The sequence below is a fragment of the Opisthocomus hoazin genome, chromosome 5, assembly GCF_030867145.1.
Source record: "Opisthocomus hoazin isolate bOpiHoa1 chromosome 5, bOpiHoa1.hap1, whole genome shotgun sequence".
In the NCBI taxonomy this organism is placed as follows: domain Eukaryota; kingdom Metazoa; phylum Chordata; class Aves; order Opisthocomiformes; family Opisthocomidae; genus Opisthocomus; species Opisthocomus hoazin.
Window position 1 is genome coordinate 66,447,367 of NC_134418.1, and position 21,172 is coordinate 66,468,538.

Below are 21,172 nucleotides of genomic sequence, written 5' to 3' on the forward strand. Positions count from 1 at the left end.
AGTTTGTATAGAAGACTGGGAGCAAAGAACCCCCTCTCCCATTCCGATTTAAGCACTATCAATCATCCCGCTCACTGCTCAGGAATACTGGCTCACCTGAAAGCATGACCACAGAAAAGCCTCAGTAACCTGGGCATGCTCCATGTTCTGTATTGCTGGGTTTAAAGGCCAAAAGCTTTACACTAAGCTGTGATAGAGATGGGTCACAGCTGGACCCTGGTGTAGGTAGGAGTGGGAAAGGTACCTAGATATTAATTTTAATTCCCGTTATTTCAACCATCCATGTCATAGAGAAAAATCAGTGTATTTTTGCACAATTCCTATGGGAAATACTGAAGTCTAAAATTCACGAAAAGACCTGTTTCAAATATCTGCTGGACTTCTAGAAGCTTTCTAGGTATCACCTCTACTAAGATGTTAAAAACTCCTAACTTCTGCTGTACAGGCTCACCACAACCTGACATTTATATGTAAATGGGGCATTCCAATCAAATAATAAAGCTCATGAACAGCAGAATACTTGACTACTTCCATGTGGTAACAGGCTCATTGTAACTTGTTGTTCTAATGATCTCTCCAGCCTAATTTGGGGATGTTAAATTGGGCATGCAGTTACCACATCTCACTATCTTAAGAATACCTTTCAGATGCTATCCAAATGCCTAAATAAAGACAAAAAGATTACAAAGACATCTGCTGCTACCCTCTTAAACCCATCCATTTCTAACTGCAAGGAACAACGGCATGAACTCTAGTTAAGCAGAATTCACTAAATATGATCCTTGTCAAAGGAAAATACAGTCTGTAAGACTGACAAACACCTGAATTTACTAAAGGCTTTTCCCACATACAACTACCAAAACGCAAAGCTTTGTGATCAACAGACATTCAGGATGCTATCTAAACTTGCTGATGTTTTAATTGCAATACACAGGTTTAAGTTTCCAGTAACCCATTATTCCTGCTCACAACACACACTAACTAAGAAAGAACAGACTAGCACATAACACAGAGGTCAGTGACACAATACTCCACTAAGTGGCAAGCAAAGGCAAGAGGCACATTAAATGCTGAAGAGGTGAAATTTCTAGGGGATGGGAATGAACGCATTAATAATCTCTCCTGCAGAAATTAAATCCGTTAGGTAATTAACTGTTTAAAGCACTACATTCCACTACAGTGAATGCAGCTGAGACTGTCTCCTTCAAGACTGTTAACACCTGGACAAAGCCATCAGGCCTTGAAGTAACTCGTTACCATTCCCAGCAAGTGCTCCTGCAGAAGCAATCCTAGAGACTTTCACATTTTTACGCCATTTCTACAACTTCACTGCAGGTCCCTCTCAGTCAGCCACTAATATGCAATGTCCTCCGCTTTATATTGAACTAATTACTTCAAGATAATTAAGTCCGACTTTCAGTACTAAAGAGGCCTCTCTGGGAAATTAACCAACAGCAGCGACACAGTGGGAGTACTGAAATCTCACAGTAACCTCTCCTTTATGAAAGAGAACCTTGCTTTACTGTCCACGACTTTTCTTTCTCTTTCAACTTCCCGTTCTTAGGTCTTATTTCCGCAAGATAAACTCTGTATTCCGTTTTTCTTCTCATCAGTTCCCTGGGAAGCATCTTGGCATGCTACAGTGTCTCACCAGAATAATATCACAATGATTAAGAACACCTATAAGACTAGAAATGTTTTCCAAGCACAAGTCTCCAGCTGTGACTGTGGAAAACACAGTCTGAATTGTGTCTGGTTTTAATGAACAGGAAAAGCCTTCACTTACAGCTATCACACACTCCCTTCCAGAAAACAGCAAATGGCAACTTGATTTCTGCCGCAGTCCCTGTATGAGTGAATTAACAACTATCAGAAGAAAAGAAAGAACATTTACTTTATTAACTTCTTTGCTTTCCTTGAAGGATCAAAAATTTTGCTTTATTTCCAAAGAATATCAGTGTTTCATTCAGCCTGCAACACCTTGTTAATTTCATATTTCATTTGAAATAGAAAAAAACCAATAAAATAAATTTCAGGTTCATTCTAACTGAAAGCCTGTATTAATTTTTCAGCTCAGACAAGGCAGGATAGATTTGAAGCACTGAACCAGAATAAGTGTGATAAAAGAGCTAACAGAAGCCACGGCCCTGGGGATGTGAACCAGACAAGAAATCAGTATACTCAGTGCTGCTGGTCTAAACGTCAAAACCATACTGATGATCCAAAAAATTAACCTAAAAGAACTTCTGACTGATGGTGCTGGAGTTACTGAAAATTGATAAATTACCGCAAAACACATAGGTTAGAAGAAGAAATTAAAGATGGGTCTACCAAATTAATGTTTGTATTTTAAGTAATTTAATAATTTATCAAATAAAGATTATCCATATTATTGATGCCACAGAGAGAAGAGATTAATATGCTTACAGCCTACTAGCACTCTGAAGATATAAAATCCTCCTGAAATTGTCACAAATATACACAATGTTCCCAATATCTAAATCTGTGTACTACATTACAGTTTGCAAGAAAGTCTACAATGACTGCACATATCAGGAGGACATGTACTATTCCAGCAAGCTGAATAATTCAAGTAGTTATATGCAAAAAAGTGTTCTTGAAGTTCACATTTTTAACAAGAATATCCAAATAACTAGAGCTCAACTTATGCTTCTGTATATGATTGAATCCCATTTTTATCTTTTAAAGGAGACGTAACATTACCACTTTATTTTTGCAGAAGAATATAATAAGCCTTTTGAATGGACAGCTTAATGTACAGCTTGTAAAAAGCACACAGGTATCTAAAGACAAGAAAGTGTTCTAGATGCATATGGTATTAAATGGGGCCATCAGCTTAACATCTAGCTCTGGAAATGGACCTTTTTAAAGCAATAAACAAAAATAAGCCAGCCTGCCTATCACTTTATCAGCATGTCCCCTTCTATGGTTTGCAACAAAAATATTTACTACCTTTAAAGGAAATCTCTTCCCTGAAATGCATTGCTCTCCTTTTCCCCACCCACTCACTGCAAAATTTAAGATCACAGTTTGTTATACAATGGAAATTTGTATCAAACAGAAGCCTCAAATACCTACACTCTTACATTACTGTGTTTTAAATTATCAGAACATATTGAGCCCATGAAGTGCCTGTAACCGTGACACTCTCCAAAAGATGCTGCTGCAACTGATGGTCAGTTCCTATCTCACAGCTAGAAGCGTGTTCCTGTAGACCAGTCTGGAGACCAGTATATTTAATGCTAATCATATGCAGCTTCATGTCATTACAAAACCATCTGCACAAATCCTTAACTTCGTAACACAACTGCTCTGGGTGAGCATCCTTCACTTTGACAGTGTTCAGTTACATACAAAAGGAAAACTGATACATCCTTTTGCTCTGAAAGCTTAATTGAATTTCTGGCAGTTTGTAGAAGTCTACTTCAACCCTGTCAACCATGTGAAACTCTCACAACAGCATTCATCCCCAACCTGAAATTCTTTCTTTTTTTCCAAGTATTTTAAGCACAGTAATCGCACACATTTGCAATACAACTCACACAAACCTAAACACTCTGCAGGACTCTTCAGAGAATATTCATCACATTCCCCTTGGCTCTGGTAATCTTCCTATTCTGACGACCAAGTCATGATAACGACAAAATGACTTTTTTTCCTGGCTACTGCCAATGGCAGATTAATATTCCAGTCTCATGTGTGTCTCTTAGTCTGCCTCCTTGTTATACCTTACAACTGTATTTATCTTTAATCAGTACTTTAATTACTTCGTTCTTCTTCTTTTCTCCCATTTGGTATATACAACAGCAAAGTTATAAACAAAAATAGGCTGAATTATAGCCAGCAAAGACCTCATACTCATACTCACACTTAAGAATTTCACAGATGCAAAAGGAATAGGACTGAGATGTTTATTCTCACCAGTCACAGTTCCCATTTCTTGCTTTTTAGGGATGCATCTTATCAATAAATATTAATTCTAAAAGGGATTACAGATATTCTAAATATTCGGGAGTCCTGAATTTTCTAGAGCATTTTCAAAAGTAGGATGAGGAATATGACAGATGACTGTCTGCCTCTTGAGGCTCTCTAAAGGCTTCATTAACAATTCCACTCAAGCAGTTTTAGTACTGCAGAGTGAGAATATCCACACTCACTGTGACAGTTCTGGAATCTTCCCTGTAAATGACTCGTGAACTTTATCTGACATTTGGAAATTATTTTATAAATATCGTTTTGTCATTGAGTAACTCTCATAAACCATTTCCAACCATACCACCCCAACCAGGCAAAATGACTGGCCATTAACAACTGCTTCACTGGGTGAGGCTGATTAGAGTCAGGAATGAGTTTTGTCCTGCTTGTCCACAAGGAGGAAGTAGAGAGAGCAGAGAATACCCAAGCAAGAAAAATTCACTAAGAGTGGATAAAATCAAAGCTGAAAAAGACGTGAAAGCGCCTACATAAAGGGCAATCTCAGTAATTTACAGAGAGGAGAAAGAAGATGTGGTCTTATTTAACTGGAGACACGTAAGATTCACATGAGAACAAAATGTGAGAAAAGCTTTGTTATGAAGAAAAGCTGGGAGGTGCAGAAGCCAAGAGGAGCTGGGCTGAATCCCAACAGTCGCTTGAAAGATTTACGGTATCTCCAGGTGCTTAGAGACCCCACGGAGGTTCAGATTCCAGGGGCTTAAAGAATGTATGGCCTAACGAAATAAATCCCTAACATATCAGCCAGTGAAATGTCCCATCAGAGGAGGAACTCTACTAGCAACCCCAGTTAACCTGTACGTTATTAAAAAAAACAGAATGAATTCACGTGAGCCAACAGAAACATAGATGGTTAGTCCTCAGAGCAAGAAGATGAGATTTTAACTGCTGTAAAGTGTTGAGCTAATGCTCAGAGTATATGTTGTTCAGTGGATTTTTACCCCAGCATCACGTGGAATCAAGCTGAGTATCTGCTATAGGCCTCCTCGGCCCCAGGGTTAGATTTGAAGATGTACAGAGAGAATTATAGTGCTCTTGGAGAAAGAATAGCACCAGGAATCATTCTGTTATGAGGAGCTTTAACTTCTCAGAGACTCACAAATCAATGAAAATAATAAAGCCGTTGGACGTGAATACTTCAGACCATGTAATTATAGCTTAAGTTTAAATTAAATGGAGGAATAAACAACTGTTAGTCTGTATCAAAGTTTTTAAGTGATAAATACATAATGTTAAAAAAATGCAGTTAACAAATAAAAAAGGAGGTCTGGACATGAGGCAAGTCTGGGATTTCAGTCAATCATGATAAAAATATATAGGTATTCATGAACAGAAGATAATAAGCAGAAATGGGTGTGCTAAGATGAGAAGATACCATGCTGTTAGAATTGGCCATTGTGCTAGAGCTGAAGGAGTACCTTCCTCATTTCTGCCACCAGCAATGATCGTGGCCATCATAACTAGAGTGAGAATACAGGAATGGAAGTTATGCATCTTAAAGTTAAAATTCAAACAGCATTCAAAGTGGGAGGACCCCACCTAGAATTATGAAAGACCTGACAAATAAAACTACAAGCCTGCAGTCCTAACCATTCCAGATCTTAACGAAACCATCTCTCTTGAAAATATCAAATGGATGGACTACATTTAGAAAAGAACAACCGAATGTGGGCACTACAATCCTATCAGCCTGACCTAAACAGACACACATTTTAGAACAAGTTTCAAAGAAGAAAGAGAAAATAGAAAAGAAGATAAAAGAAAACATTTTTTCAAGTCCCTCAGTATCCTTTCAGTAATGGATTTTTCTAGACAAACAAGTAAGTTGATCTGGATTTAATAAAGCAACCAATGGAAATTACATTTCTTTACATTTTATTTAGTACAGACAACACAGCTATTTGTCAAAGAATCATATGGTAAAAAATTAAGTAAAGAAGAAATGAAAACAAGGTGTCTTGACAAGGGGAAGTAACAAATGGGTTGCTTGTATTGATAACCTATTCATTAATGAGAAAAAACCCAAAACACAGGCACTCCAACAACATTCAACAGTTCTTGAAACTAGAAAGCCCTGTCAATGTAGAAGATCAAGAGGATCTTTATAAAGAAGAACTGAAGGAACAAAGTAATAAAAATAGAATGAAAAAATATGAAATTACATACCAACAAACTAGTATTTTTTTGCTGGAAGGTGGGAATTTATTTATTGGAAACTGAAGAGGAGAAGAAAAAATACATGGATGACTATGCGTCAAAGTAATCCAGCTGAAAAAAAGATAAATGCAAACTGATTTAGGTGAGATATTACCACTTAAGCGTTAATATTCCTGTGCAAATAACTTGTCAGTTCCCATTTGGAAAATACTGAGTACAGATGATGGGGCAGAGAGGTCCGGTGGTCCAGCTAGAGCCAGAGACTTGCTGAAAACACCTGCCTGCCCAGGCATTTCAGAAGGCACAGCAGCTCTGCTCCGCTTCCCAGGAATGTGGGGTGGGCGAGGGGAGGTGTAGTCACTGGGAGCCCTTGGGGATGGTGGGTATCGAGATTTGCACCTGATAAACCCTGGCAATGTTTCTAACTTTTGCCCACACTTTCTAGGAAAAATAACCATGATTTAGTGCATCCTCATAGGCCTAAAACATGATTTCCACTATGAGCAATTAGTAAGAATAATGCCATAACATAAACTCAAAGTCTCAAAAAGTACTCTTGAAGTGGCCTCCAATAAGATAAAACAGACATAAAAAATCTCCCAGGAAACATAAATGTTTTTCAACATGGTGTTTAAACAACAGAGTTCTAGAAACTGCAGGATAACCTGCACCCCATGACCGCAGGGTTCTGGAAATGTAACACATGTTCTGGTCTAACTCCCAAATATTGGCTTGGGTCCTCCCTGCAAACAACTTCAGACAAACATTTCTGAAAATTAAAAGCAGTCAGCCTTTCAAAAAGCATGTTTCAACTCTCAGGCCTTTTCCCCCTCCTCAGATACAGGCACAAATGGAGATTAAAATAAAATTTTAAAAGGTAATTATTGATCAGTTCCATGAAAATTTACACCTTACTTTCTTTAACTGCAAATTGCGAACCTAAGAGATTTGGGGTTAGGGTTTTTCAATGGAAAGAGAACACAAAAGCAACATGGTATCAGAGCAAAATCATTACAAGACTGCACCACTGCCAAATTTATTGCTAAAGACATCAACTTCAAAGACAGCTAAAAAAAGAAAAGAAGAAACAAATTCCAGGACATGGAGTTTTACTTTAACAATAACAAGAGGGAGCAAACAAACAAACAAACCAGAGAGGCCAAATACATGGTGTTTTGCCTGCCACCTTTCTTTTTACAATCAGAATTAAACACTCTCTCTTAGACATTTTAAAGATCACACAAACCTAAATGTAAAGGAAGTCTAAGTTGTGACTTTGTTTTCAAATCAAACTTTGGGAGAATAATTATTCTGCTACCACTAATAATGGCAGCACATACTGTTTTAAAATATGTTACATTAAGAAGTAGTTCTGTGCTCTGGGAAAGCATGTCACATTTGTATTGGAGTTTATTTCATCCCCTTGCTCCTACAGCGTCATGCATACAGCGCTCTCTCTCCCCCTCAGAAACCCACCGACACATATTAAATTAGCTGGGATTTTCAAAATCCAGAGAACCTGAAAACCCCCCAAAGAACGAGTCATGGCTGATTTCATTGCGGCTTGCATTCCTAAGTTCCATGTACGCTTGTGCAACAAAAGGTTTTTTTGAAAAGCGCCTCCCAGTTCCCCACTGCCTCACAACTTGTGCAGCCATCAATTGGCGTGATGTTGTTGTACAGTATTACCATATGGTAGCATTTTACACTTACTTTGCACAGGCTTATAGATCTACACAAAGCAGAAGGCAGGCAGGAATTACCAGGTTTGGTCATTTTTAAAATCCAGCATTACTGAATCTTGTGCTCTGAGTTAAACAGCCAGTCTTCAATTTGAGCAACTTTTGCCAGTCTTACTTTTGCACCATGAGCTGGAGACTGGATCCTGATGGGGCTTCAAACACCGACTGACCTTTGGTATTAACGGCACTAAAAAGCTACACTAAAGTAACTACAAGTGTAAGCTCAGTGTGCCCCAAGAAATCTGAAGTACTTTCAGTGATTTAATTTCTCAAAATGCTGCAAAATCAAATTCTTTTCTATGTCTTCATGAGCAAGAGTAGCAGTACTGCACACAAAACGGGAACCTATCTGTTGAAAACTGAGCAAGTGCTGAGTTGGTACATTCAAGTTACCACTCCCCTTCCCTCAAATGTGACTGCAAATTTTAAGGTTTCAATTCTGCATTGATAGATTCTTGAGATTAACATATTTCTAATACTACACCAAAAAACCTATCTATACAGCATGCACTTATGGCACAACGTGCAGCGTAAGCATTAACAAAGGGATAATCCTTGTCTCACAGAGCTTACTCTCCTCCATTTGGGAGCATCTTAAGACAATTGAAAATCTTTTCAGAAGAGAACTGCGGACATGCTTTATTGAGTCCATGCCCACGTAAGCGCACAGCACCAATCCTACTGAAATGTCATTAAGCATCATGGTGACAGAAGCACCAAACTGAAATGTATCCATAAAGGTAGCTAATTAATAAAAATGTTGGGAATTTCTTACAGAATCAAACTCACTAAATCTCCAAGGCAACAGCCTATCAAAAGATGAATAATGTAGCCCTAAGTAAAAATAATTAGATGCCTGTATATCTATGGAGAATGTTTAATATGTAACCTCATTTGTGTACGGAAGCAGAGGTAAAGATACCACTGTAACTATGACTTTCATAATGGTCTATGAAAAAACATAGTTTCATACAAATGCTAGGTCTATTATAAATGCAGTCCACCGCAGAAGGACACCTGGCAGAAAAGGCTTTGATAAATCACCACTCTGGTATGGATGGACATGAGTTCAGAATTTAAAGCAACTACAAAATATAGCAGGAAAAAATGGATGTGTAGTGTAAAATTGTGTTTATTGGGGTTTCACACATCGGAAAAGAAAAGGTCATGTAGAAGGCAATGTACCAGAGGCACAGTCATCTCCAGCAGTTTCTCTGACTGCTAAGATACATTCAGTTCCCTGGACACTGCATTAAACCATATGTGTTTGTTTATAACTTAAAAAAAGACAGGGCATACACAAGTTGTTTGTCTCGCATATGTTCAGCCAGACATTAGTTAAAAAACTGCCCTTCCCGTTACCCCTTTCCCAGTACCAGATGGTGGTGGAAGTGGAGCAGACATAAGCATGACAACCTAATTCTCTGCATGAGGGAAATAGCTGGGGACAGTGAGGGGGAAGGGGAGACAAAAACACTTTACACCAGTCCCACAAGGTCAGTGCAGGAGATTGAGACATCTGTCAAGGCTGGAAGTTAGTACATTTCCTTCTAGCAAATACTGTTGGTACTGCAACAGTTTTATGCTAAAAGCAGTGCAGCCTGTGAGCATAAGTAAATAGGCATGAGAGTATCCTGAATTTTGTTTTAAGTCATATCCAGCAGGAAATGGAGGTAGTAAAGTCTGGCATAAATGTTATGCTTGTTTTCATTTAGTGCAAAGCAGAGGAAGAGACAGAACCTAGAGCTGCGTCTCTAACACTGTACTTTCAGTTACACAACAAAACTCCACTTCTAAACAAAGCGCTACTTCAAAGTCCTTAGATTAGATCCATCTAGAGTAACCTACGCATCAATGGGAAGCTTGTGCAAGTGAGGAAACAGGCACAAAAAAGGGTTGCAACATAAGCATCATCCCTTATAACATGTTCTGCTAACTCTCACTGTCAGATGCCACCAAGAAGAGCAAGGCTTTGGGTTGTGCCGTCAAGTTTACCCATGTGAAGAAAGCTTAATTAAAATTTTCTTTACACTGCTTGATTTAAATGGGACTGAGTGAGGAATAGGAATTGACTTTGTACATGGCACAATTTCATCAGTAATCCACCTACTCTGGGACACAGTTCCTGTATCTACCCTGAAAACCCTAACCAACCAACACACGGGTCCTTACAAACATCCCTTCTGCATTACAGTGCATTAGCAGTGCCTGTAAATGCTGACAGTTACTACAATTGGTCATGTATGTGTTAGGATACAACTGTTTAATCTGCTGCATATTTTTTAATATAGATATATAATTATCTATACAAATTTATATAGGAGAGCAGTTCACTGCAAAAAGGTAACCACCACTGGACACGTTCTCCAGGCATGACGTAAATCCCTTCCAATTCTACATTCACCAGGGAATGATGTCACCTAAGTGCAAATGAAATTAAAAAGCTCCTGATTTTGTACAGCTTCTTACAGAGGAGTCTCAAAGAGCTTAGAACTGAATGAATGAACTGTGATTTATAAGTAGTATTCTAAAAATTCATTACTCCTCCTAAAAGAAATGCCCTTTCACACAGATGAGTTTTTTTGTTTTCTGTAAACTGAGAGCAAAGATACTACTTTCTATCAAATTCTATAAAATGGGAACTTCCTTCTACTATATCACCTTTGTAAACCAGGCTTAGTTTTATATTTTCACCAGTGGCACATTTCAGCATTCAAGAATAGCTGCTGGCCAAACGCTACTTTTTTTTTCAGCTAACAAGAAAGAGTACTGGAAATGAGATAGAGAGGTGATGTAATAGATGTGTGAATCACGACTAGTCGGGACTGACCATCCTCTCTGTCTCCAGGTTCAAAACAAAGGGGTGATCCCTCACAGAGCAGGCAGCTGATCAGCGCACCGCTTGCCACAGCACACTGTGGCTGATGATACTTGGGGAAAGCTGAGGTCTAGGTAAGTTTCACAGAAAAAAATCCATTCAGGGTTACGAATACATTGAAACTCTGTCTTGCTTGGGATGTCCTTGAGCTGAAAATGGTTGAACACCGAGTATCCACGAGAGAAAGATTCACGCATGTTTGTCCTGTTCTTACACCCATCCAGAGCGTACACGTTTGGTGTCTACAAGTAAAAGGATCTGGGGCTAGGTGGGATATTGGTCCGACACAACACATACATGGGCTCTTACATGTTAGCACCTGTGCCAAGAGAGCTGTGTGATATTTTCCCCAAAGTGTTTTGTTAGCCGATATCTGTGCCTCGGTACTGTTGACACCTGCAGCAGGATTTGGATAATCAGTTGGACAGAGTCCCACTCCTCGTTACAGCAGTGTTCATATTACTTACCGTATTACACTGAATGTGGAGTAGGGATGGCTCATACAAACTATCATTAATGCACCACCAAACAAGTTTCTCCAAGCTATCTACACGCACACTGAAGCCCAGAAGGCTTCTGACTAGGCTCTAAATCAAACTCATGCATTTTAAAAGAGAAACGCAGACTCTGTAAATCATTGATGTTTTTTCAGCATGCAATTAGAAGTTTGTTTTCAAGAATGAACTGAGCAGCAAAGTAAAATAAAAAGGCTGATTCTGCTGTGCATCAATCTGTTTGTATAGTAAGCTGGAACTTCAGAGATTCTAACTCATATATTTCCCAATGCTTTAAAACCTTCTGGGAAAGCCTACGCCTTCTGCTGACCCAGCAATTTATGAAAATCTATACGGATGATAAACTGACATTAATATTTGATAAATGAACAGACAGGCCATACCCAGCCATTTACAGCTTATTAATAATCTGCTCAAGTGTGTTGCAAGACAACTGCTGAAGTCAGCTCTTTGCATAAAGGTGAACACCGGCAAACCTGCTACATTTCTGAATTGGCATGCCTTCCATCTAAAGAAGCAGTACACAACCATCAGTCCTTCAGCCACTCCAGAAGGTCAGTGGCTATGAATGAACATTTGCTGGGCACTTAACTGAATGTTTATTTGTTATGCTGCATAAAATTCTACAAACTCAGCAGCCAAAGGTACTCAAGAACTCTATGTTTGCCAATAGTGCTCTGAGTAGTCTTTTAGCTAACATTTTAATACAGAGGTCTCTGCAACATAAAGCACACCATTAAGACTATTTAATATAAATCCTCCTCTTCCACTAACCAAAAGCTAGACATATATATCTAATTACTATAATGACGACACCTTTATCACTGATGTCTCTTTTCTCATCATGGCTACAGACTGAAGCGTGCAGGCAATTTCAGACTTAGCCACACACAAGCCTCCGAACTTGCCCTCTTCCCAGACTCAGCTTGCTGAAGTCAATGAAAAGACCTCCCTGAGAACCAGGAAAAAAGGTCATTTTCTGCAGTAATTTTAAAAATGTTTTTGTCCTCAATCTTTCCCATAATTTAAAATTCTCAAATAAAAGCCAGATGTTCCCATGCCAATGTTTTTGATGTTTTAATGTTTCACGTGTTCTCCGAGTGGTGAGTTTAGTTAGCAATGAGCTGTAGATTCAGTACATAGGCGGGGGAAGATCATTTGCCTCCGGAGATCTCTTTTTTGCAGGCGTTGGACACTGAAAATTTAACACTTGCCACATTTAAGCGTAATTACAAACTAAGACCAGCAAAAGTCAAAGGCTTCCACCTCCCATTTCTCACATCCTTGTATTTTCAGAATCAGAACTTCTTACATCTATAAAGCATCCATTCAGCGTTGGATGCTGGCACTGAATGGACTGCATCAAGGAACAGAGTCTCATTCTTATAAACATTTCAATTATTAAACGGAACTATTTTCCTATTGTTAAAAAGCTAGAAGGCTGTCAGAATTCTTAAGCAAAAGAATATGTAGAAATCTTTTTTCATTTTTCTCCCTTCATGCGATCAGCTCAGCACAGGAATCAGCAGACTACTGCACAGATTCAAAGATACATTTATTAATCTCTGAGCCCCCACCATCCATATTTCTAAAGCTACATATTAATAGATTACAAGAAGTTGTGCATAGCCATGAAAAGTGATTTTATAGCCACAAAGCTATTATAATCTACTGAATGGCTTCTGGAGTGCAAAGGGATATTTGGAGTAAAGTTAAAAAAAATAATTGCTACAAAATCATATACCTAACAGATAAATGATGAGATGTTAACTGATTTGAGACACACTGTAATACAAATTAAATTAACTAATAAATAGTGTTGCATTACAATTATAGTTTAGATGATAAATTTCTTTGCTGTAACTGTAGTTCAGCCTGGGGTTTGGTCTTCCTGTTGTCGACTGTCAGAGAAAGGACTGTCCTTTTAGCTCCTTGCTTCAACATTCAGGGAAAGAAAACAAAGCAAAACAGAGTCTGCAGCCAATGCTGCTACCTGCTCAGCTGCTCAATGACAGATTACAGTCTCTAAGTCTCCATCCCTCAGGGGATGTATCCATCAGCAGGGATGTATCCTCCATCTCTTTTTGTCCCTCAGTTTTCTTCTCTCTTTTGCAGAAGGCAGAGAAAAATTAGGAAAAGATGCATGTCAAAATGTCTTTTTCAGAACCCTCTCATTCTGCAAGTACCTCTCAGAAATGTGTATTCCAAGTAAGAATGAACAACAACTCTCAAATACACTAAGCACTCAAAAAAATCCTCAAAGCCCATGCATTCTGCTTACATATATTGTATCTTAACTATTATTTGATAAAAACCCACAGGTTTATTATTCCGTAATTTCTGGTATACCTAGGTTAACTTTAAGAGCTTTCAACAAAATCTTTCTTTGCTGTTATTGCATTTACAAACCCCCCACAATCTCAGCATCAGAAAGTCTGTTATTTTCAAATAAAAAACCGAGGAGCTCTAACCAGTGAGTTAAAACAGCCTCCTTAATGGACCAGAAAAGCACAAGTTGTCATAACAGCGGAATGCATATGAGTCTTTATCATCTGACAGATAACATATGTTTTTTTTCTCTTCCTCTGCTCTGTCAGAGATGACTCCAAAGCCAATAAATATGTATTTTCTAATAAACTATAAAAGAAAACAAATTTAGAAGAAAACTTCTGACACGACTATCACTGATTCATGACAACTTATGTTCTCTTCAAGATGCAATTACCAGTACATAACTCATTATACTTTTCATAGGAATGCATGCGCAGTGTGAAATGAATGACATCTATGCTACAGAGTACCTTAGAAGCTACAGCATACCCTGGCAGGGGAAGCAAGTTTATCCTACAAGCCCCAAACATATACAGAATGGACTATGCTGTGTAACATCAAAATAAACACCTTTGTTAAATTCAAAATACGAGTTCAGCTGCAAGCTGCCACAGTCACCAAATCTCTTTCAACTATAGGCTCTGCACAGCACAATAATGGAGAAACACTCTTCTATGTAGAAGGCCCTCCTGGAGGAGACAAAACAGAACTGGGGCATTTCCACCCCATCAAAGTAAAAAGCACAACATAAGGAAAACTGGTGCCAACCTGTGCTGAATTATTTCCCTTTAGATCAAGTTTTAGCCTGCTCCATGACAGAGAGAGAGAGAAATACAATATACTGCCGCTTCAGCTAGAAGACTGAAAATCCTGACAAACCTGGCAATTGCGTGCTTTAATTTTGAGACATATTGTACTAAAGAGAACCATAACAATGAGTATTGAGAAGCACTGCAATCATCTGAAAAAACTTGAAAATATAATCTGTAATCAGAATTAACCCTATGTTAGCAAGGCAGGTGTATGGTAAAGCTTTATTCCTTAATTCATTCATCGGATTAAGAGAATGAGTCAGAAGAGACACACTTTGTCACACTCCTCACTCTTAGGCCACAGAGGTGCAATCATCACAGAGATATACATCACATCAGATGTTAAATCCACCTAAAATTGCCAAGCTGACACCAAGCAGTGCAGAAAGAGCACATAACCATCACCATCATTTAATAGTCCACAGGCATTTGTAACTGTGTTGGTCCTTGAGAGTGGGATGAAAAGTATATTAAGAAAAACAGGACAAAGCCCAAGGTGCTCTCCCTCTTTCCTCCATCTTATCCCCTTTCTAGGTCATACTGAAGATCCTCAGGAAACAGATTCATGCAGAAAGTTCCTTTGTCCCACCTGCCCTGACTTACACTTCACTTATGAAATAGCCCCAAAGTCTACAAGTTCAGAAGTGCTGCCACCTTAGAGATCATTCACCTTGATCACCATAGAATATGTCCCTGGTTCACAACCCTGTAGCCATTGTCCTTTGCTGCGCCACACAAAGCCAGCCTCATTCTCTTGTGCAAGACTTGTGCCATCTGTGGGCCTTTGCTGGGACCAGTGGAATAAGTTACAGGGTCATATACTGTTTCTGAAAGAAATGCCATCTTTAAGGTGAGTGACCATTCAAAAATAACATACCGTACTTCTACACGAAGAAACAAGGATGTTGATATATCTGCCAAAATCACAGCGTTACTGAAACATCTGCATCACACGAAGAGTGCTTCCACTTCTGTTACTGTGAGTTTCCAATTGTATTGACCTTTTCCTCTCTGTTCCTTTATCTTTCTTTTGTTTCACTTCTTTTTAATCATTCCACCACTAAACCTTAAATTTTAACAGATGTATGTATGTAACAACCTGCAATAAACTAGGAGTTCAGTATCCAAAATCACACAAAGATGTGGTAAACACAGTTAATGTCTTTAAAAAATCTACATGTGTTTCACTGCATACTTTTGCTCTACTTTCTCTCCAATAACCCATTACTTTCCCATTGATTTTCCCTTTTTTTCATTTAGACTTTCTCCCATTTGTCTGCTCAGATTTCTGATCTCCACCTGTATTATTTCCCCCAGTGACGCAATCATTACATTGACACACTTCTTTCTTGTATTAGTTGATGTAAACAAATTCCACTTATTTTGCAGGGTACAGATTCTCCCTTACTGGGCAATCTGCACTGGAAGGGAGTGCCTTTCTGTCAACACTGAAAAGCTTGTACATGCGCTTGGGATAAAGCAGTGTTCTCAGAAGCGGCTAGAACCTCCATGTCTTCTAAGCGCACAGTTAATTCTTCTAACCAGTGAATTCCTACAGAGTAGCAGAAACCAGTAAAAGATAGACCTATATGCAACTTGATCCACTTCATGAATCTAGCCCACATTATGGGCTAGATTTGTGGGGGGTAGGGGGAAATGAAGATAAGCTAAATAATAATGACAACAGAAGTAAAAGATTTCCCAGAACGAAAGAAATTTCCTACGAACAACACGCAGTCAAGAACACAAGGGAACTAATTGCTCTGGGCAGAGCTACAGCAAAGCACTGCAGCAGAAAGCTCTACACACACGATCTATAAAGCAATGGTTCATCCCCAAGCAAAGGTTACTAATAAACAGACTGCAGTGATGTACTACTGCAAGAGCCCCTCTGCTTGCAGAGGGGAAAGGCTGGAAGGTTTAGAAGACTTCCAGCCTCTATGATTGTGATCTGAATGTAAAGCAGAGCACAGAAGCCAGTCTCAGCATGATTAACAACCATAGTCCTCTTCTGCCCCCCCAGTTGTGGAGCAGAGGAAGCTAAGTGACATGAGCAGCTCTCTTCAGTGTCTTGGTTTGTTTCCAGTTCTCTGGGAGCAGCAATAACACGATCCCGGGTTACCTCGTTCTCATGCTAGCTCTGAAGTTCAAGAGCCCAGCGAGAGACCAGACTCACACTACAGACCCTGTAAAACGGCTTGGCCAAATCATTCTTATCGCTAGCTGAAACCCCTGGAGCAACAAAAATGAAGTTGCCTGCTTCATGATATCTTTTCCCACTCATGACAGGTGAGTAGAAGGAAAAAGGGAAAAGGATTGAAGGAGGGTACATTTAAAGCTTAAGCCTAGTATACACTGCAGTATGAAATATGGGCGGCACTATGATGATCCAGGATTAACCTCCGAGTAGAAACACCAGCCTCCTTCCCTGGCAGTCCACAGGACGCTGACCTGCTATTCCTCCCACACACGTCCCTCATGCCTCATTCACCTCTGGCTTTAATCTCCCAGGTTCGATCACTCAGCCACTAGCACCTAACTATTTTTTTCTACTTTCTAAAAGAAAAGGATTACAGCAGCACGGTGATGCTTTCAAAACTCAGTACACCATGGGTGATAGCCACACTACGTGACACCTCTGACCAGCTCGAAAATCTGCACTGTATCAAAACCTACAATAAAAAAATAATAAAACTGCAACCACGGGTTATTTTTGTTAAAGCCCTTCAGGAACCCTTCGGGTTGCTTCGATTTGATTAAACCAAAAGCAAAAAAAAAACAAACAACAAAACCACCAAACCCCGCCGTTCCCCAGCTGGGGCCGCGGCGCCGGGCTGTGCCTCCCGCTCCGTTTCAGCACCACGGACTAAACAGAAGTGAGCCGCCCAGAGATACAAGACAGAAGGACTTTTCTTCAAAAGCGCTGAGAAAATACATTTCAATTCTCCCCGGGTCTCCTCTTTAAGCATGGTTTTCACCCATATTCGCGTAACCTGATGCACAAACTCTGAAACACTCGTGCCTTCACCGAGGATCAGCTGCTGTGAGCTTCCTACTGGTGGAGAAGACTTTGCTCAGCCCAAACATCTATATTCTGAAACATGCTCCCAAGCTCACGGCAGAAGGGCCATCTGGCAACACCTGGCCCTGCAAAGCCTCCCTTCGACCTCACTTGCAAAGAACAGAGGGATTTTTTTCATGGATGAGTAGAACAGCTTTTTACAATCACCATAGAATGCTTTGGGTTGGAAGGGACCTTTAGAGGTCATCTAGCCCAACCGCCCCGCAGTGAGCAGAGACATCCTCAACTAGAGCAGGTTGCTCAGAGCCCCGTCCAGCCTGACACTGAATGTTTCCAGGGATGGGGCCTCCACTGCCTCTCTGGGCAACCCGTTCCAGCGTCTCACCACCCTTACGGTAACAAATCTCTTCCTCACGTCCAGGTTAAACCTGCCCTCCCTTAGCTTTTCTACCAGCATTAATCATTCGCTGTCAAGGCAGGGCAAAACGATTCTCCCCATCAGCAGAGAGCTCCGAGGACACTCCAGAGGCCCCACCGGAGCTTTTCAAGGCCGCGTCTCCCCGCACCCCACCCTGCGGCCCTCCCCCCGCGGCCGAGCCTCGGGGCGGGGGGCACGGCCGCGGGAGCCGGGCCCCACCGAGGGCCACCCACGGGCGGCTGAGGGGGACGCAGCGGGCGCATCCGGAGGCCGCCCGGGGCTCACCTGGAGGAGGCAGCGGCCGGGCGCGGCGTGCTCGGGCAGGCGGCCGCGGTAGACCCGCCGCTCGAAGCGGGGCTCGTTGTCGTTGGCGTCCTCGACGCGGACGCTGAGGCGGCAGGCGGCGGCGCGGGGCGGGACGCCGCCGTCGCGCGCCACCACGCGCAGCTCCAGCGCCGCCCGCCGCTCCCGGTCGAGGCGCGCGCGCGTGGTGACGGCGCCGCTCCGCGCGTCGATGCGCAGCAGGGCCAGCGCGGCCGCGTCGCCCTCCAGCGCGTACCGCACCTCGGCGTTGGGCGAGCCCGGCTCGTCGGCGTCCCGGGCGCTGAGGCGGAGCACGGCCGTGCCGGGCGAGGCGGCCTCGGAGACGGCGGCGCGGTAGTGGGGCTGCGCGAAGGCGGGCGCCTCGTCGTTGAGGTCGGCGACGCGCAGCAGCAGCGGCTCCTCGGCGGAGAGCGGCGGCGCGCCGCCGTCCGTGGCCACCAGCCGCAGCTCGTAGCGGTCGCGGCTCTCGCGGTCCAGCGGCCCCGCCACGCAGAGGAAGAAGACGCCGGCGCCCGCCGGCCGCAGCGCGAAGGCGCCGTCGCCGCCCAGCAGGGCCAGCGCCACGCCGCCGCCCTCCGCCGGCGCCTCGTCGGCGTCCGAGACGGAGACGCGGGCCACGTAGTCGCCGGGCCGCGCCCCCTCGGAGACCCGCGGCCCGCCGCCGTCGGTGAGGTAGAGCAGGCGGATGGCCGGGCGGTTGTCGTTCACGTCCAGCACGGCGACGGAGACGACGGCGGTGGAGACCTCGGGCTGGGCGCCGCCGTCCCGCGCCTCCACGACCAGGCGGTGCAGGGCCCGCGCCTCGCGGTCCAGCGGGCGGCGGAGGCGGAGCAGGCCGCTGCGCTCCTCCACCGCGAAGAAGCCGCCGGGGTCGCTCTGCCGGCGGTTGATGGCGTAGCGCACCTCCCCGTTGGCGCCCAGGTCCGGGTCGGTGGCCCGCAGGCGGCAGACGGCCGTGCCCGGCGGCGCGTCCTCCCGCAGCCGCGCCCGGTACTCGCCGCGGCTGAAGGCGGGCGCGTTGTCGTTCTCGTCCAGCACCCGCACCGACACCCGCAGGCGGCCGCGACGCCGGGGGCTGCCGCCGTCCCACGCCTCCACCAGCAGCCGGTGCGCGTCCGCCCGCTCGCGGTCCAGCCGCCGCAGCAGCACCAGCTCCAGCGGCTCCGGCCGCCCGTAGCGCAGCTGGAAGAGCGGCGGCTCCCCGGCCGCGCCGCCCGCCTCCAGCAGCGCGTAGCCCTGCGTCCCGAAGCGGCCGGCGTCGGGGTCGCGGGCGGCGGGGAGGCGGAAGGTGGTGCCGGGCGGGCTGAGCTCGGAGACGTCGAGCTGCAGGCTGTCCCGCGGGAAGCGCGGCGGGTGGTCGTTCACGTCGGCCACCGCGATCTCCACCTGCACCACCTCGCCCCGCAGCGTGGCCGCCGCGAAGCTGTAGCGCGCCCGCCGCTCCCGGTCCAGCCGCCGCGCCGTGCGGATGATGCCCGTCTCCGGCTGGACGTGGAAGTCCGCCAGCACCGCCGACTCGCCGCTCCCCTCCGACAGCAGGAACCCCCCCGGCGGCCCGGCCCCCGCCGGCAGCCCCGCGCGGATGTCCCCCACCAGCGTCTCGGCCGGCAGCCCCTCGTCCACCGCCAAGCTCAGGTTGTACACCCCCGCCGCGCCGCCGCCCGCCGCCCGCAGCCACAGCAGCGGCACCAGCAGCGCCAGCGCCCACCCCGTCGGGGCCCCGCCGCCGCCCCGCCGCGCCGTGCCCCGCCGCGCCATGCCCCGCCGCTGAGCCCGCGCCCCGCCGGGCAGGTGCCTGCGCCCCGCCGCCGCGGGAGGAAAGCCCCGCGCCGCCGCCGGTGCGGGGAAGGACCAGCCTGTGCGAGGGGGCGGGGAGGGCGGCTCCCCCCCCCCCCCGCCGGGCCCCGCCCCGCCACCCCCCCCGCCGCGCCGCCGGGCCGGGGTCCGAGGGGTCTCTGGGGGCAGCGGGCTCGGCGGCTGCGGGCCGGGCGCCTCGGGAGGCGGAGGAGCGGCTCGTCAGGCGGGGAGGAGGGTGGAAACCAGGCGGAAATCTGCCAGGGTTTTTCTCGCCGGGATATCCTGGTCCTCGCTTTCCACGGGGATGCTTGCTCGTTATCCTAGCGTTGGGTCGGTAAGCAGCGCTCAGCACAGCAGGGAGGCGTGTACCAGAAATCAGCTTTAAGTAGGAACTTCCATCAGCTTCAGCGAGATCAGAGTTTCCTTCCTTTGTCACCGTTCCTGACTCCCACGGCTAACTGGGAACAGTCCAAGGATGAATTAGTGTTTCTTCAGCGACACTGAGAATATACAGCGTCATATAAATGCTAAGCACCAGCCGTCTGTCTTCCCATGAAAGCTAAGTGCAGTGCTCCAACAGTTACCAGTCTCTTGCTGTCCCCGCTGGTCCTTTACCAAACTGAATTTCACCTTTCTGGCAAGAGTCTGGCAGTCGGTCAGAAAAAAGTAAATTCATCCCAGGACAGACCAGTAAAATCAAGGCAAAGACAATAAAGCAGCAGGAGGAGCTGCGGTCGCTCGCCCCTCTCCTGTGAAGGGGCGCTGGGCAGGGCAGGCGTTTTGCTGTTTGCCACTTTTCCCAGCCGCGGAGGAGCTACCCAAGGACCGCTGCTGGAGCACACGGTCCCCGAGGAGGGGGCCAAGCCACTGCAACAGCCCTGGACGTACCCACTCGGAGGAGGAGAAGGGGAAGAGAAGGGTGTGGGGTTTTTTCCCAACACTGTTGGGACCGAAGAATTCCACACACCCAGGTAAGAGGGAGGGTTAGTTTCTGAAGTCTGAAAGTCTTAGGGTGCGCATGTGTCTGCGTGCACGGGAGGGGAGACACAGGGCATCGTACCCACCTTACCTGACTTGGCCCCTCACACAGAGAGGCAGGGCTGAGCAAAAGCTGGATTTTGTCAGATCTTCTTAGGTGCAATCTGAGAAAGTCTCTGTGTAT

The 21,172-nt window shown here is 44.6% G+C and overlaps 1 protein-coding gene across 1 annotated transcript in view; it reads right to left on the reverse strand.

Moving 5' to 3' along the window:
* The window catches only part of DCHS2 (dachsous cadherin-related 2), a 125,820-nt gene extending 105,849 nt beyond the window's left edge, over positions 1-19,971 (reverse strand). The window contains exon 1 of the mRNA XM_075422108.1: positions 18,175-19,971. Coding sequence (XP_075278223.1) covers positions 18,175-19,971 — 1,797 coding nt within the window. The remainder of the gene's footprint in view (positions 1-18,174) is intronic.
* Between the last annotated feature and the right edge of the window lie 1,201 nt (positions 19,972-21,172).